This window comes from Gorilla gorilla, chromosome 22, assembly GCF_029281585.2.
Source record: "Gorilla gorilla gorilla isolate KB3781 chromosome 22, NHGRI_mGorGor1-v2.1_pri, whole genome shotgun sequence".
Taxonomy (NCBI): Eukaryota; Metazoa; Chordata; class Mammalia; order Primates; family Hominidae; genus Gorilla; species Gorilla gorilla.
Genome location: NC_073246.2, coordinates 41,130,045 through 41,148,734, shown reverse-complemented (window position 1 = coordinate 41,148,734; position 18,690 = coordinate 41,130,045). Strand labels below are relative to the sequence as shown.

The following is an 18,690-nucleotide window of genomic DNA, read 5'->3' as shown; positions in this document are numbered from 1 at the left end:
CTCCACCTCCCGGGATCAAGCGATTCTCCTGCCTCAGCCTCCTGAGTAGCTGGGCTTACAGGCGCCCGCCACCACGCCCAGCTAATTTTTTATATTTTTAGTAGAGACAGGGTTTCACCATGTTGGCCAGGCTGGTCTCGAACTCCTGACCTCAGGCGCTCCACCTGCCTCAGCCTCCCAGTGTGCTGGGATTACAGGCATGAGCCACCACGCCCGGCTCCATCTTTTTTTGTCCATACACCCACACACCCACTTTTGTCCTTTCAGTATTATTTTGAAAGAAATTCTAGATGTAATATTATTTTTGTCCATAAGCATATAAGTGTGTATTTCTAAAGATAAGAAATTTTAAAATATATAAAATAATGCTGTTATCACACCTTAAAAAAACCGTACCTTGGTTTCTCAGTATAACCAAATATCCAGGCTGTGTTTAAATTTCCAGTTGTTTCAGGTGTCATAAATGTTTTCGGTTTTTTGCAAGACTGCTTCATAAGTGATAATTCTATCAGAAGGCACACATAAATAGCCTCCTCGGTTTTTGTGATGTTAGCAGCTATCAGTGCTTAATGTCTAGATTCATTAATTTATTAGCTGTTATATAATCATGATTTTTAACTCTATGAAAACTTCTTCATTTATTATCTTGGACACTTCTAAAAAAGAAATCTAAAAAAGAAACCCAAGTATACTTAGTTTTCAAGTAGCAAAGTTTGTGTAGGAAAGGCAGAGTAGATGCTTGATTATTTTGCTTTATTTCCCCTCAAAATAAAGATTTATTCCTTTTCATTATTCAACAGCGACCAATTTGTACGTGTGTGTGTTTTAATGTATAAATCAAATAGCTGGGGTTTAACTTATTTCTGGTATTCTTTATTGATGTTTAAATCATCTCTTTTCTAGCCATGAGGAGCCTCTTTTCAGGGCTCCCTGTCCTTTCAAAATGACTAGTAGTTTTCCATAGCATCCTTACTATGAGACAGGGGAAGATATTATAGTTCATCTTGTAAATTTTTGACCTATATCTGAAATTAAGCAGCCCTATTTTCTTTTAGTAAGAAATGTTATTTCTTTTATTTTTTTGAGACAGAGTTTTGCTCTCGTCCAGGCTGGAGTGCAATGGCACGATCTTGGCTCACTGCAACCTCTGCCTCTGGGTTCAAGTGATTCTCCTGCCTCAGCCTCCCGAGTAGCTGGGACTACAGGCATGCGCCACCACGCCTGGCTAATTTTGTATTTTTCGTAGAGACGGGGTTTCTCCATGTTGGTCAGGCTTGTCTCGAACTCCCGACCTCAGGTGATCTGCCTGCCTCGGCCTCCCAAAGTGCTGGGATTACAGGTGTGAGCCACTACGCCCAGCCTAAGAAATGATATTTTATATTGCTTCTTGGCCTTTTGGCTAAGATCAAGTGTAGAAATGATATTTTGTAATTATAATATGGGCAGTAGTGTCCTTGGTGCTGAGTTGTAATGTACTGATTTGAGTTACTGAAATGGAAGCAGGAAATACTTTTTAGAATGATATCTAAAATGTTTCAGTATTTTCTCATGTTTGTGTGTCATAATAACTTAATAGCTTGAAGATAATTTTGTAAATTTATCTTTGTGTTTTTATATGTTTAACCAGAAGAGTTTCAGTGAATGCTGGAGTGTTATTAGATAGTACTTATATATTGTTCTGTGAATTTGGGAAGGACTAGAAAATAGTGAAAAGCAAAATGTGGAATTGTGATGAGAAATATAGAAAATCATTATGTATATAGTATGCTGTAATTAAGTTTTAAATTGGCGTCTAAGTCTTATGGTCATCAGAACCAGAAGTGTCATTTTGGGATGCTTTTTCAAAACCAAGGGAAGCAAACAGGTGTCAAGAGAGAAAGACCTGAAAAATTAGTTTCTTAAAACACAAGCATTTATTTTCTTATCCGAAGGAAGACTAGAAATAATCTAAGGCTGGAGTAGTGGTTCCACAGTTAATCAGGAACTTAGACTCCTGTGTTTCTCATCCCCATCATGGAGCTTGGCTTCTAGTCCTTTTTTTTTTTTTTTTTTTTGAGACAGTTTCGCTTTTGTCACCCAGGCTGGAGTGCAGTGGCCTGATCTCGGCTCACTGCAGCCTCTCCTCCTGGGCTCAAGCGATTCTCTTGCCTCAGCCTCCAGAGTAGCTGGGATTACAGTCATGGGTCACCACACCCGGCTAATTTTGTATTTTCAGTAGAGATGGGGTTTCACCATGTTGGCCAGGCTGGTCTCAAACTCCTGTCCTCAGGTGATCCACCTGCCTCGGCCTGCCAAAGTGCTGGGATTACAGGCATGAACCACCGCATCCAGCCTTGGCTTCTAGTCTTAAGGTCACCGCATAGTCCAGGATAGCTGCTGAAGCTGTAGCTATTACATATCTGTATTTGTGATGTAGGTTGAAATTTAGAAGAAAAGAAGAAAGATGTTCAGATGTCAAAAAGGGCATTTCTAGTCAAAGGAACTTGCTTTAAGTAGCCATGTGGCATTTCTGCTTATAACTCATTGACCAGAATGTTGTCATTTGACCATAATAAGCTAAGGAGGAGAGTAGGTAACACAGTATCTATTTAGAGCAGCAAAGAACCTGGATAAAAATTGGTATTGTGTTTCTAAGGAAGAAAAGGAGAACGGCAGCTAGCTATCTGCCATAATTTTCACAAAAAAGAACATAGCTCTTTCTAGCATTTTATTCTAAAATAAAGCTCATCTGAGATTTTATAAAGGTGATAATTGATTGAGATGTGGTGATCATTGCCCATGACAACAGTTCCAATAGTGGAAACAAGGGTGAATTTTGCATAACTGTATGTTAGGATATCATTTGATAAGGATGAAGAGTATTTAAACATTTGTTTTCTGACTATAAAAGTTTGTGTCCATTGTGAAAAATTGGAGTAATAGATATAAAAGCATAAAGGTAAAATGACAGCTGTGCAGAGCTATGAGCATATAATGTTGCTTGCCAGTATAAGTAATTCTTTTTGTGCCTAGGATTCAGGCACGTAGTTTGTCTTGATCCAATAACGGTAGAAATTCTATTCATTATAATTTTTTTTTTTTCTTTGAGACGGAGTTCTGCTTTTGTTGCCCAGGCTGGAGTGTAATGGTGTGATCTTGGCTCACTTCAGCCTCCACCTCCTGGGTTCAAGCGATTCTCCTGCCTCAGCCTCCAGAGTAGCTGGCAAGCCCAGCTAATTTTTTGTATTTTTAGTAGAGACGGGGTTTAACCATGTTGGCCAGGCTGCTCGTGAACTCCTGACCTCAGGTGATCCATGCACCTTGGCCTCCTAAAGTGTTGGGATTACAGGTGTGGGCCACTGCGCCCAGCCATATAAAAATTCTTTTATATACACTCTATGATCTTTGCTGATACCACTTTTCTTAGCTGACCATCTCATTAGGAGTAAAATTGCATGCAGCTGAAAATGATACCTATGTCAAGTGTTCCTTTGTTTTATTGATTGAGAATCAATTGTATGTATTGCTTTATTGTCAAAGGGAAACATACAGATATCAGGTGGGACTTTCATTTGGCTGCAAGCTGAAAATCTCGTTATATGGTTCCTTAAACACACATATAGCAGTGAAGTTGACAACCTGTGAAAGGTTGAGTCTGCTTTAGAAATCCCCGCTGGATAAAATGATGTTCTACTGTAATCTTGAGTGTGGGCTGTCTGGCGTACTTAGAGAAAAATGCAGTGTTCTTAAAAATCAGTTTTTGTCCTTACAGTATTTACTCTTATTAGAGTGTCTAGTTATACCTTGGAGCATGGCCAAGATTTCAGTATAAACCTTTTTCCTTTGAGATGTTAAAGTAAACAAAAACATAAAAGCCACGTGTTTTTAATAATGTTCCAGTTGGAGAAAAGGGACAGTCAGTCTTTTCCAGAGAAGAAAAATGATTTTTTGTACCTTCTTCTTGGTGGCAGGTCCTTTGCTTTGAAATTGGTCACAATAACATAATCTTTTTGTTGTATCATGTGAGTGAAATATAGGTGATTAGAAAAACCAGTAACATTGCTATTCTTGTTTTCTATAAATTATCAAACATAGCTTGAATAAATGTGGAGAAGGCAGACTCTGTGCTTATTTTTTCTTTAGAGAAAGGAATTGCAATCTTGGAAAATCATGAAGACGTTTTGAAAAGCTATTATGGGAGATTCTGTTTGAATTGGTCCTAATAGTACCAATCAGAAAACGAATGAATATTTTTGCCTCAGATATGAAAAATAGGTTTAACTGCCTCTGAGATTTTATTTATATTCATATAAATTTTTAACATGTTTTAACTTCAGAGATTTTGTGTATTTTTAAAGTACATAAACTTATGATTTATAGAATCACACTGGTTTTTATTCTTTATATCCTTTAGTTATCCATCAGTTCAGTAGTTAATATAACTGGGTATTTAAATTTGTAGGAAGCTGGAAGACTTCCGATTAGAGAAAGGTGAAGAGGAAAGAAATCTTTATATAATAGGAAGAAAAAGAAAGACTCTTCAGCTCTCACATAAGGTAACCTAAATTCTGTTTTCTTAGCAAATTAGAAATTAAATTGAAATATAGAGTTTTCTTTTTGATTTATAAAACTATCAGTAACTTTCATCTGAAGTGGAGTATTTCTTGCTTAAGGTTTTCTGTTTGGGATTTAAAATAGTAGACTTAAGGTCATATAGCTGTTAGAAAGGAGTAGTTTGAAAACTTGAGAAAAATTGCCTAGTGCCTAACAATGGTATTGAGTTCTTAATTACTAAATTATTTGATTCTGAATTGTCATTTGGTTCTTATTTTTTTTTTTTTAAGGGCTCTCAGTTTTCTACTAAAATTGTCATTGTTTTAATTACTTGGAAAGCAGCCATAGCTATTTTAAAAACAGGTCTGGTAATTTCATTTTTTTTCAATGTCTTGCTTCCCTGTGGACCATTTTCTATTGCCTGTTGATTTTTCTCCTTTTTTATCATCATATTTTTGTTTCTTTTTTGATTGTTAAATGTTAGAAAAGATTTGAAGCACAGGATGGCTTTGTTCCCAGAGAAGATTTACATTGACTTCTGGCAGCCTTCTGGGGCCACTCTCAAGCCTTACTGCCTTATCCGAACAAGAATGGGCCTTAGTTCCTTGTGATTACTGTTCTATCTGTAGTTTACCTACAGGTCTAGGCTGTAGCCTTTTGGGCTAACAGCCAAAGCCTGGGGGAGTCCCCTACATATAGGAGGCCATGAATTGCAAGTTTATTAGCCCAACTCGTGAGTTAGTCTGTGATTTTGCTTACTTGCTAAACCTTCCAGCTTCCTCTTCCAGAATGAAATTCTAGGGTTAAAATATATATATATATCTATATATACACACACACACACACACACACCCCTTCTTTTTTTGATCTTGGTTCTGTGATTCTTCATAACCTTTTAAGGCATAAAGTGCCTTTAAACAGATTTGTGAAAAATATGTTTTACCAGATTTTCTAGTTTTTCTTAGTGAAAGTTTGGCCCACCTACATGTTAACCTATTCTCACTTGTGAAACTCATTAATACGAGTTTTTGCCAAAATCAGTACTGACAAATTAAGGAAAATTCAGTTCATTTTAAGATCATCCAGTGATAATGTTGAAATTCTAAAACTGAGCAATGCTCATTAGACAGATGGCCACTCATGTGAAAATTGATTTGTGCATAAATGTAAGGAATATGTGCTCTCATTGGGTAATCTCATCTGCTTTTGTGGTTGGGGAATGGCATGCCTTTTAAAAAATCTAAAACCAATATAGTTACTTTATTTGGCTGATTTTGAATGATGATTCTGTTTTGATAAAAATATATTTAAAACATTCAGAACTGAAAAGCACAGACAACAAGTTATGTAAACGTTAAAAACCTGAAAATACACATACTTACAGTTAATATTTGAACATTAAAAAGAAAACTTTTAGCTTCAGGGGTATATGTGCAAGTTTGTTATATAGGTAAATTGCGAGTCATAGGGTTTTGGTGTATGGATTATTTTGTTACCCAGATAATAAGCATTGTACTTGATAGGTAGTTTCCCGGTCCTCACCCTTTTTCCACGTTGTACCCTCAGGTAGGTTCTGATGTCTGTTTTTCCCTTCTGTACTCAATGCTTGGCTCTCACTTGTAAGTTAGAATATGTGGTACTTGGTTTTCTATTCTGATGTTAGTTCACTTGGGATAGTGGCCTCCAGCTTCACCCATGTTGCTGCAAAGGACATGATCTCGTTTTTTTTTATGGCTGGGTAGTATTCCATAGTTTATATATATACCATATTTTCTTTATCCAGTCTACCATTGATGGGCGTTTAGGCTGATTCCATGTCTTATGCTTTTGTGAATAGTGCTGCAGTGAACATAGGTGTATATATGTCGTTATGGTAGAATGAGTTCTTTTCCTTTGGGTATATACCCAGTAATGGGATTATTCGGTGGAATGGTAATTCTGTTTTAAGTTCTTTGAGGGATCGTCAAACTGCTTTCCACAGTGGTTGAATTAAGTTACAGTTTCACTAGCAGTGTATAACCATTCTCTTTTCTCTGCAACTTCACCAGCATCTGCTATTTTTTGATGCCCTCCACCCCCCAGTTTTTTTTTTTTTTTTTTTTTTGGGAGATAGGGTCTCACTCTTGCCCAGGCTGGAGTGTTGTGGTGCAATCATGGCTCACTCACTGCAGCCTCAACCTCCTGGGCTTGAGTGATCCTCCCCCCTCAGCCTCCCTAGTAGCTGGGACTATAGCTGTGTACCACCATGCCCAGCTAATTTTTCATTTTTTGTTTGTTTGTTCTTGTTTTTGTTGTTTTTTAGGGGCAGGTTTCTCCATGTTGCCTGGGTTGGTCTCGAACTCCTGGGCTCAAGTGATCTGCCTGCCTTGTCCTCCCAAAGTGCTGGAATTAGAGGTGTGAGCCCCCGCGTCTGGCCTTGACTTTTTAATAATAGCCATTCTGACTAGTGTGAGATGGTATTCATTGTGGTTTTGATTTGCATTTCTCTAATGATTAGTATGTTGAACATTTTTTCTTTACACCTATGTATAGAGATAGTGAGACATTCCTGGAGAAGTTGCTTACTGCATCATAATGTACGAATATATATTTTTCATTTCTGAGATGTATACTTTTAAGGTGACATCCTTTTCAGATTATTGTTATTTTCCCTCATTCGTGGTACACCAGTTAACTTACAGCATAGTTTGGAAAATGCCCATCTAATGTGCATTTTCTCCTGTTTTCTAAGGACTTTAAAAGTAAAATTACTAAGCTTGAGTTAAAACTGTATGGCAAAAATGCTACCTTCTTTTTAAGCCTTTTTTTCTTTTTGCTTTAAATCCTTTTGGAAACTTGATGGAATGCCCATTTTGTTGATATTGTCCTTATTTAGGTGTTGATTTTCATTCGCATGTTTTTCTATGTTTCAGTCGGATTCAGTGGTTTTGGTATCACAGTCTAGACAAAGGACATGTAGGCGTAAATATCCAAATTATGGTAGAAGAAATCGTAGCTGGCGTGAGTTATCTTCTGGAAATGAGTCTTCAAGCTCTGTAAGACATGTGAGTGGAAAACTTTAAAATGTGATAAGATAATCTTAAATGAATTTGGCTTAATTCTTTACTTTGAATGAATATACCCCAAATTTATATGAAAACACAGCATTCTGCAGAGATTAATATGAAATTTCACATTTTGAATGTTAACAAAAACTTTTAATGGCTAAGATAGTCACATACCGTATACTTGTGCAATCCAGTGATTTTACATGTTGAGCATCCCAGCTCAGAATTTTGAAATGCACCAAAATCTGCAACTTTCTGTATATAAACATGATGTTCTAGTGTGCATTTCAGATTTTGGATTTTTGGATTTGGCATGCTCAACCTGTAAGTGCAAATGCAAATTTTCCAAAATCTGAAAAAATACGAAATCTGAAACAATTCTATTCCCAAGCGTTCTGGATAAGGGGTATATAACCTGTAGTATATTGACAGAGTTGGGTCGTCGTCACCTCTATTAAATTTTAATACATTTCATCATCCCTAAAAGAAACCCTATTCCCATTTACAGTCACTTGCCAGTCCCTCCCTCTCCCCCAGCCCCTCACAATCACTGATACATTTTCTTTTTCTGCATTTGCCTGTTCTGGACATTTTATATGAATGGGGCCCCCCCCCCCCTTTTTTTTTTTTTTTTTTTTGAGACGGAGTCTCGTTGTCTTGCCTGGCTGGAGTGCAGTGGCGTGATCTCGGCTCACTGCAACCTCTGCCTCCCGGGTTCAAGCGATTCTTCTGCCTCAGCCTCCCGAGTAGCTGGGGCTACAGGTGAGTGGTGGCCCAGCTAATTTTTGTATTTTTAGTAGAGAAGGGGTTTTCACCATGTTGGCTAGGATGGTCTGGATCTCTTGACCTTGTGATCCACCCGCCTCGGCCTCCCAGAGTGCTGGGATTACAGGCGTGAGCCACCACGCCCAGCCGGACGGGCTCTTAAAATATGATTTTGTGACTGGCTTCTTTGACATTGCATAATGTTTTCTCTAATGATTAGTATGTTGAGCATTTGTGTAGCATGTATCAATACTTCATTCTTTTTTTTACTTTTTATTGCCTAGTAATTCTCCCATTGGATGTACCACATTTTGTTTATCCATTTATCAGTTGATGGACATTTGTATTGTTTCCACTTTTTGGCTGTTATGAATAGTGCTGCTTATCAACATTCATGACAGGTTTTTGTTTAGACATATGTTTTCATTTCTTTTGGGTCACGCTAGGAGATGGTATGCTGGGTCGTATGGCAAGTTTTATGTTTTAACTTTTTGAGGACCCTCCAGACTCCTTCAGATTGGCTCTACCATTTTATATTCCCACCAGAAATATGAGAGTTCCAGTTTCTCTACATCCTCACCAATGATTGTTATTATTCCATTTTATTTATGCTACCTTAATGGGCGTGACGTGGTATCTCTTGGTTTCAGTTTGCATTTCCCTAATGACCAGTAATGTTGAACATGTTCGATGCTTCTTCAGATCTTTTGCTTATTTTTCACTTTTTTTGGGGGGGTCTTTTTATTGTTGTAAGAATTCTTTATATATTCTGGATACAGTCCTTAATCACTTGTAGATATATTACTTGTAGAATTTTTCTCCCATTCTGTGGGTTGTCTTTTCACTTCTTTGGTGGTGTCTTTTGAGGATGAAAGTTTTAAATATTGATGACATTCATTTTATTTTTTCCTTAGTAGCTTCTTTTGTTGTTGTGTCTAAGTCTTTGTTTAATATCTTTGATTGATTTTTAATAATCATATGTAAGCTATTTGTCTTCATTTTGATTTGTTTGAGGGAGAAACCAACTTTTTTGGTAAAGAGTATTTAATAGGCCGGGCGCGGTGGCTCATGCCTGTAATCCCAGGACTTTGCGAGGCCAAGGTGGGCAGATGACTCCTGAGGTCAGGACTTCAAGACCAGCCTGGCCAACATGGTGAAACCCTGTCTCTACTAAAAAGACAAAATTTAGTTTGACGTGGTGGTAGGTGCATGTGATCCCAGCTACTTGGGAGGCTGAGGCAGGAGAATAGCTTGAACCCGGGAGGTGGATGTTGCAGTGAGCCGAGACTGCGCCACGTCACTCCAGCCTAAGCATCAGAGCGAGACTCTTGTTTCAAAAAAAAAAAAAAAAAAGTATTTAATACTACAGTGTTAAAATTTCCTGATTGAGTAATGTTTTGAGGAATGAAGTATTAGGTATGACTGAAAAGTTCATTTAATTGTCTTATGATGCAGTAGGTTAATAGTTAAGCATGGGGTTTGAGTTTAAATCCAAATTCTTTTACTTTGTCATGTTGCTTAGCTTTTCTGTGCCTCTGCCTATGTAATATGTACCTCAGAGGCGTGGTAACATGTACCTCAGAGGTGTGGTGAGAATTAATTTAATCAGTAATGTAACGTGTTTAAATAGTGCCTAATACACAGTAATGTTAGCTACGATTATGATTAAAACCATCTGTTTAAACTGTTTTTATTTTTTTGAGACAGGGTCTTGCTCCGTTGTGTAGGCTGTAGTGCATGGTGCAGTCATGGCTCACTGTAGCCTCAAACTCCTGGGCTCAAGCTGTCCTCCTCCTTCAGCCTCCCAAGTAGCTGGGATTAACAGGCACCAGCCACCCTGCCTGGCTAAACTATTATATTATGTAATGAGAATGTTTTTACATTCTTTTTTTTTGAGATGGGGTCTTGCTCTGTCCCCCAGGATATAATAGGAAATAATTATTTTATTATCTGTCGTTTTTATGCTGGTTGACCTTTTTCTCTTTTCTTTTTCTGCATATATATATATTTCTTCTAAAGTTTCTATATGTAACTTACATTGTATGACTTAAGCAATTGGATAGTCAGGTTGTATCATGGTTTGGAATAAAGGGTTATATATAGACTGCCTTTGGGAGGAAGGTGTAGTATCCTAGTCTGGAAATAACTATTTTACCATGCAGCTCTGTTCCAACCTCTCCGCCTCAAGTACCTTGAATTTGCCTAACACAGTAGACATGGGATGGTTTCCTTTGGGAAAACTGTTACGTAAGGTCATTCTAGAAAGGCTAGGGTGGTATGTAGTGGCATTATCATTATTGATGTGGAAATACATTAATTACTGTCAAGGATATACAAAATCATACAATCAATATGTAAAAAGTGCTGTAAAAAGTGCTATAAAAGGGCTAAACATTAATGCATTTTATTATGCCTGGGAGGCACTATTCTAAATGTTTTACACGTTATCTAATTTCATCATTCCAACAAGTAGGAATTAAGGCACTCTTATAATCTCTTTTAAAAATGAGGAAACTGAGGTACAGATATGGAGGTTCAGTAACTTTCCCACATTTATATAAAAAGTTAGCAGCATGGGCCGGGTGCAGTGGCTCATGCCTGTAATCCCAGCACTCTGGGAGGCCGAGGTGGGTGGATCACGAGGGCAGGAGATCAAGACCATCTTGGGTAACACGGTGAAACCCCATCTCTACTAAAAATACAAAAAATTAGCCAGGCATGGTGGTGGGCACCTGTAGTCCCAGCTGCTGGGGAGGCTGAGGCAGGAGAATGGCATTGAACCCAGGAGGCAGAACTTGCAGTGAGCCGAGATCGCGCCACTGCACTCCAGCCTGGGCGACAGATCTCAAAAAAAGAAAAAAAAAAGTTAGCAGCATGATCTCAGAGCAGAAACCCTGCCTTTACCGAAGCATCAGTTCACTTGAGGATTTGGAGAAATTAAACTTAAAAAAAAATTTATTGAATGCCTCCTATCTGCCAGGTGTAAATTTTTTATTTTGATGTAATTTCAGACATGAAAGTTCTAAGAATAATAATAAATTCCTTTGTGTTTACCACCCTGAATGTTATCACTCTCCTGTATGTATGAATATGTTTTAATCCTTTTGAGAGTGAGTTGTACATATGCCTCTTGATATCTACATATTTCCTTGTGTATTTTCAAAAACAAGTGATATAATTATCAAAATCAGGCTGGGTGCAGTGTCTCATGCCTGTAATTCTCAGCACTTTGGGAGACTGAGGTGGGAGGATGGCTTGAGCCCAGGAGTTCGAGACCAGCCTGGGCAATACAGGGCAAGCCCTCCTCCACAAAAAAATGAGAAAAAAATGAGCTGGGCGTGGTGACACACCTGTAGTCCCAGCTTCTCTGGAATCTGAGGCAGGATAATCACTTGAGCCTAGGGGGTTGAGACTGCAATGAGCCTTGGTTGCGCCAGTGTAACTCTAGCCTGGGTTACAGTGTAACTCTAGCCTAAAAACAAAAAATGAGGCAATAAACAACAATATAATGTCATTATCAGATCTGCCGATCTTACTCAAATTTTACCAGTCAATGGTCCTGATAATTTTTGTAGCAAAATAAAATCCTGGATCATGTGTTACATTTTGTTGTGTCTGTTTAGTAACCTGAATCTAGTCTAGTTCCTTGATTTTTGTTTTAATGTTGATATTTTGTGATGATTTATGACTGGTAATTTTGATGATTAGGGTCATGCATTTTTGGCAGTAATATGACAGAAAATATACTGTTCTTCTCAGTGCATCACATCAGAAAGCACATGATTTGTTTTGTCCCGCTACTGGTGATACGTGCTTTGATCACTTCGTAAGGTGGTGGTGTTTGCAGGTTTCTCTATGGTAAAATTCCAGTCTTGATTGTTGGATTTACTCCTTGATCCATGGGCTGCAGAATGGATGTGGTGTTAGCAGGCATGAAAACAACATTAATCTCCTTTGATGTGCCCATCAGAGGTCTTGGGTGACTAGGTCTATTGTCCACAAGCAGTAATATTTAGAAAGGAGTCTTCTTTTTCTGCTCAGTAGGTCTGAACAGTGGGCTTACAATATCTGGTAAACCACGCTGTAAATGATGCTGTAAATAGATGTGCTGTCACCTAGGCTTTGTTGTTCCATTTCTTATGCACAGGCAGAGCAGATTTAACATAATTCTTAAGGGGCCCGAGATTTTTGAAAAGGTAAAAATGAACAGTAGCTTCAGTTGAAAGTTACCAGCTGCATTAGCCCTAACAAGAGAGTGAGCCTGTCCTAGAAGCTTTGAAGCCAAAAGTCCCTCTAGCTGTGAAAGTCTTAGATGTCATCCTCTTCCAATAGAAGGCTATTTATTTCATCTGCATTTAAAATCTGTTATTGCAGCCACTTTCCTTGATTATCTTAGCTAGATCTTGTGGATCACTTGCTGCAGGTTCTCCATTAAAGCACTTGCTGCTTCACCTTACACTTTTATGTTATGGACATGCCTTCTTTCCCTAAACCTCATGAACCAACCTCTGCAAGTTTCCATCTTTTCTTCTGCAGCTTTGTCACCTCTCAGCCTTCATAGAATTAAAGAGAGTTAGGGCCTTGCTCTGGGTTAAGCTTTGGCTTAAGGGAATGTTATTGCTGGTTTGACCCTCTATCCAGACACCAAAACTTTCTATTAGCCGTATGGCTATTTTGCTTTCTTACCATTTGTGTGTTCACTGGAATAGCATTTTATATTTCTTGGAAGAACTTTTCCTTTGCATTCACAACTTGGCTATTTGGTGCAAGAGGCCTAGCTTTTAGCCTGTGTTGGCTTTCACCATGCTTTCCTTACTAAGCTTAATCATTTCTACATTGCCAGTTAAAGTAAGAGATGTGTGACTCTTTCATTTTTGAATACTTAGAAGCTATTGTATGGTTATTAGTAGGTCTAATTGGAATATTGTATCTCAGGGAATAGACTGGAGCAGTCAGAACACACATGGTATTCATTAAGTGTGCTATCTTACATGAGTATTGTTCCTAGTGCCCCCAAAACAATTAGAATAGTAACATCAAAGATCATTAATCACAAATCACAGTAACAGATACAATAAAAATGAAAAAGTTTGAAATATGATAATTACTAAAATGTGACATAGAAACAAGAATGAGCTCATGCTGTTTAAAAATGGCACCAATAAATTTGCTGGGTTCAGGGTTGTCACAAAACTTCAATTTGTAAAAAACACAACTGTGAAGCACAATAAAGTAAAGCACCATAAAAAGTATGCCTGTGTATACATATTATATGCAGACACATGTATTTTTTTGTCTGTATATCTGTCATTGTTATGCACGACTTCACATTATTCTGATTTTAATGATACCCGTTTGTACTTCCCTTCTGTACAGAGAAACCTGGCTCCTGTTATTTATTTAGATTTTTAAATTTTTTTTTTTTTTTTTTTTTTTTTTTACTTTGGAGATGGACTCTTGCTCTGTTGCCCAGGCTGGAGTGCAGTGGCACAGTCTTGGCTCACTGCTACCTTCACCCCCTGGGTTCAAGCGATTCTCCTGCCTCAGCCTCCCAAGTAGCAGGGATTACAGGCATGCATCACCACACCCGGCTAATTTTTTTATGTTTTTGGTAGAGACAGGGTTTCACCATGTTGGCCATGCTGGTCTTGAACTCCTGACCTCAAGTGATCTGCCCGACTTGGTCTCCCAAAATGCTGGGATTACAGGCGTGAGCCACCATGCCCAGCCCTGTTATTTATCATAAACTTATTTGTTTAATTCTACATACACAGAAAGTAGTTTAAGATTTACTAGGCTGGGTGGCTGAAGGCTGTCTCTACAAAAAATACAAAAAAAAAAAAATTAGCTGGGCGTGGTGGCGGGTGCCTGTAATCCCAGCTACTTGGGAGGCTGAGACAGGAGAATAGTTTGAACTCACGAAGTGGAGGTTGCAGTGAGCCGAGACAGTGCCACCGCCTTCCAGCCTGGGTGACAGAGTGAAACTCTGTCTCAAAAAAACAAAAAAAAAAGATTTACTTACCCTGTGGTAAAAACCCTAGTATGTAGAGTTTAGTTATTTACTTACTGTTCTTTTTTTGTCATTAACCAAATTGTATTTAGTACAAATAGTTCAAAAGTTATTTATCCTTCTTATACAAAATACAGCATACTACAGATAGTCCCACACTTGACATTTTTCACTTAAAATATCTTTGAGATCACTCCATATGATCCTTACTTGTTTTAAGAGTTATGTAGTACTTTATTGCATGATTGAAACAGTTTATTGAATCATTCTCCTGGTTATGGGCAGTTAGGTTGTTTCCAATGTTTACATTATAAATAATGCTACAGTGAATAATATTTTGTATACATATTTTTGTACTGCTGGAAGTGTCATTTGGGGATATATTTCTTTGTTTTTTTCTTTTTCTTTTTTTTAGGGACAGGGTCTTGCCCTATGGCCCAGGCTGGAGTGCAGTGGTGCAATCGTAGCTCACTGCAACCTCGAACTCCTAGGCTCAAGTGATTTCCCAGCTTCTGACTCTTGAGTAGCTAGGACTACAGGCATGTGCTACCATGCCCAGTTAATTTTTTAACAAATTTATAATGACATGTATCCACCATTATAATATCACACAGAATGATTTTACTGCCCTAAAAATCCTCTGTGCTCCATCTGTTCATCTTTCTCTTCCCAACAGCCCCTGACAATCACTGATTTTTTGTCTTCATAGTTTTATCTTTGTAGAATGCCATGTAATTGGAATCATATAGCTAGTAGCCTTTGCAGATTGGCTTCGTTCATTTATTAATATGCATTTACATTTCTTACATGCCTTCTCATGGCTTGATTTTTTTGTTTGTTTTTTTTTTAGCACAGAATAATATTTCATTGTCTGGATATACCATAGTTTATCAGTTTACCTACTGAAGGATGTGTTGGTTGCTTCCAAGATTTGGCCATTATAAAGTTGATATAAACATCTGGGTGTAGGTTTTTGTGGGGACATAATTTTTCACCTCATTTGGGTAAACATCCAGTGTGATTGCTGGATCTTATTATGTTTAGTTTTATAAGAAACTGCTAAACTGTCTTCCAAAGTAGCTGTACCATTTTGCATTCCTATCAGTAATGAATGAGAGTTCCTGCTGATCCACCCCCTTCTTAAAAAATTCTTTCCAGCATCATCTGTAGATTCACAATCCCAAACAAAATCCCAGCAAATTAATTTTACTGACAAACTGATTTTTCGAGTTTATATAGAGAGGAAGAAGATCCAGTATAGCCAGCACAACACTGAAGAAGAACAAAACTGAAAGACTGACACTCTACTTGGCATTAAGACTTACTGTAAATCTGCAGTTTTCAAGACAGTGATGCTGGTGAAAGAACAGATCAATGGAACAACATAAAGAGCCCAGAAACAGACTGACACAAATATATTCAAACGATCTTTGGCAAAGGAGCAAAGAGAACTTGGTGGACAAATTTACCATTTTCAGCCAGTGGTAGAATAACTGGACATTCACATACAAAATAAATCTTAGACACCAGTCTTTCACAAAAATTAACTCAAAATGAATCATAAGCTTAATGTAAATATAAAACAAAAAAACCATAAAACTTCTAGAAGATAACAAAGGGCAAAATCTATGTGTCCATGAGTGTGGCATTGACCTTTTTAGATACAATATCAAAAGCACAATCGTGAAAGAAAAAAGATAAAAAATTTGGACTACACTGAAATGAAAACTGCTTTGGGAAAGACACTATTAAAAGAATGAAAAGATAAGCCACAAACCAGGATAAAATATTAGTAAAACTTACATCTGATAAATGACTTATATTCACAATATACAAAGAACTCTTAAAACCAAGCAATAAGAAGGCAGCCTAATTTAAAAATGGGCAGAAGATCTAACAGACACCTCACCAAAGAAGATAAACAGATGACAAATAACCATATGAAAAGCTACCAAAATATGTCACAGGGAATTAAAAACTAGAACAACAATTAGATACATCTATTAGAATAGCTAAAGTCCAAAATGGAAAACATTTACATTGACTTTTTATTAACTTTACTCAGAATGGCCTGTTGTATCACTTTCTTTGCTAATGGTGGTAGTGTTAAATCGTACGGATGTTCTCTTTTTGTCTTATGCTTTGATAAGAAAGGGATGTAGTGAAGAAGTTTGCTTTTTAAGTTTATCTAATTATATATTTACTGATTACTGTTCATTTTTCTTAGATGATTTAATCTTACTGGGGAGGACTGTGTACAGCTTTTTTCTGGACATGTGTTGTTTAACTTCAGGGATCAAGATTTTTTTCCCCCCTTCACAAACTAGGAGACTTCCTGTGATCAAAGTGAAGGTTCTGGTTCTTCAGAAGAGGATGAATGGAGAAGTGACAGAAAAAGTGAAAGTTACAGCGAAAGTTCAAGGTATCTGTTTTTAATTGTTGTGGTCTTTTAAGCATTTTAGTCATAGTCTTGGATGGAATCATACTTGAATTTTATTCAAGAGGCAAGAATTTGCAACTGTGGAACAGTTTTTAATACACTTAAAAGGAGACAAAAACTAGATCAACAGCTGTTCCTATATGAGTATTTCAGGAGTTTTTTTTTTTTTTTTTTGACTTTAAGCAGTTGACCCAGCACTGTTGAACATGCATACTGAAAATATAAATTTAATCTTGGTTGCACTTAAAAAGACTAGTATCTAAAGTATGTGTGGTAAAACCACAGTATATTCATTATTATTGCATGTGTTGAATTTTTGTTAGTTTTGAGATCCAGATTTCCTGGGTCCAAAATGTCAGCCTCTGGTTCTTGGTGCATGTCACCTTCATCTCAACAGATCCTCAATCCAGAAAACTGGACCTTAATCTCTCTTGTCCACCTATCCATAACATGGCTAGAAAATTCTCCTTCCTGACTATCACTCAGATCATCTTTCTTTTTTTTTTATTGGTACTGTTTGGTTGAAACCATTATCACATACTCTCTGCTTCCTTTCTTGTCTTGTTTTACTTCATTATGATAAGGAGCTAGAATGATTTTTTTAAAAGAATATAATGTATTATCTTTTTTTAAACAAATTTAATTGTGGTAAAATACACATAACAGAAATATAACCATTTAAAGCATGCAGTTCAGTACTGTTACGTACATTGACATAGTTGTGCAGCCAGTCTCCAGAACCTTGTTTATCTTGCAAAACGGAAATTCTATACCAATTAAAGAATGATTCTTTTCTTTACCCTTCCTCATGTCCCTGGCAACCACTATTCTACCTTCCATGTTTTCATTCATTGTCTTCTAATTCAACTTTTCTTGAATTTTATTTATCCAAAACAGATGCTTTTATAATTTTCATAAATAAGCTCTTTTTCTAATAAATACCTTTTTGTAATGTGTTTACCTGTGTATTTGATAGAGACGAAAAGGTGTGTGGTTGGTTGAAGTTGGGCCAAGGATGGCCCAAGTAGAGTCCTTTATTTTTATTATTATTTCTGTTTGGTGAAGCTAGTAGTGGACCAGGGACTAGTTTTCTATAACTAGTCTCCTGTTTGACTCTGATTTTGCTAAGGACTAGGACTAGTCTCTTTCTATCAGTGAGACTCCTCTTGGCAAGAAACTGACTACTTAGGGCTTTCATTTTGGTGTAGCTATGCTTCCCTTGGGCTTCTCAGTGTGTTCATTGATGGCTTGTGATTCCAGTTGAAATTCCTGGTCTATACCTCAGCTTCCTCCAACATGGGGGTAGTGGTGGGGCCTATTTTTGGGGTTTTGTATGATTCTTATGTTTCCATAAGTCTGTATTTTGTTTCCTTGAAGGGGTAATTGCTAGTTGTCTTCCATCATATTTTATCTACAATATACCTAAATTTTTTTTTTCGGGTTTATATCCTTTCCTAATTTCTAGTGTTAGTGAAGATTTCTCTTTTTCTCTTATCTTTGTCATGATCTTTAGTCACTTCAGTACTTGTTGGTAGTGAGGGGAGAATGCTCAAGTTAAATCTTTCTGGTATCTTCCCTTCCCTTTTTCTCCTCTCTCTGTTCCCTCAATTTTATATGATTGACTTGCTATCAGTGCTTATATTCTGGCTCCATTCAACTGAAAGCACTCCCCTTTTCTAGTGACTCTTCATCTAGATATTCCGATTGGACAGCTGATGCGGGCATCAATTTGCAGCCTCCTTTAAGAACATCATGTCGTCGACGAATTACTCGATTTTGTAGTAGTTCAGAAGATGAAATATCTACTGAGAATTTATCTCCTCCAAAAAGAAGACGAAAGAGAAAGAAAGAAAATAAGCCTAAGAAGGAGGTAAGAAAAACGTATCTTTAAAAAT

The 18,690-nt window shown here is 37.3% G+C and overlaps 1 protein-coding gene across 5 annotated transcripts in view; it reads left to right on the top strand.

Moving 5' to 3' along the window:
* The window catches only part of BRWD1 (bromodomain and WD repeat domain containing 1), a 129,389-nt gene that overhangs the window by 58,289 nt on the left and 52,410 nt on the right, over positions 1 to 18,690 (top strand). For 3 of the 5 annotated variants that reach the window (XM_055374027.2, XM_031005111.3, XM_063702702.1), the window contains 4 exons: positions 4,442 to 4,535; positions 7,446 to 7,577; positions 16,683 to 16,777; positions 18,476 to 18,665. In XM_055374027.2, coding sequence (XP_055230002.1) covers positions 4,442 to 4,535; positions 7,446 to 7,577; positions 16,683 to 16,777; positions 18,476 to 18,665 — 511 coding nt within the window. The remainder of the gene's footprint in view (positions 1 to 4,441; positions 4,536 to 7,445; positions 7,578 to 16,682; positions 16,778 to 18,475; positions 18,666 to 18,690) is intronic. The other 2 variants (XM_063702701.1, XM_055374028.2) reach the window with 1 other exon arrangement.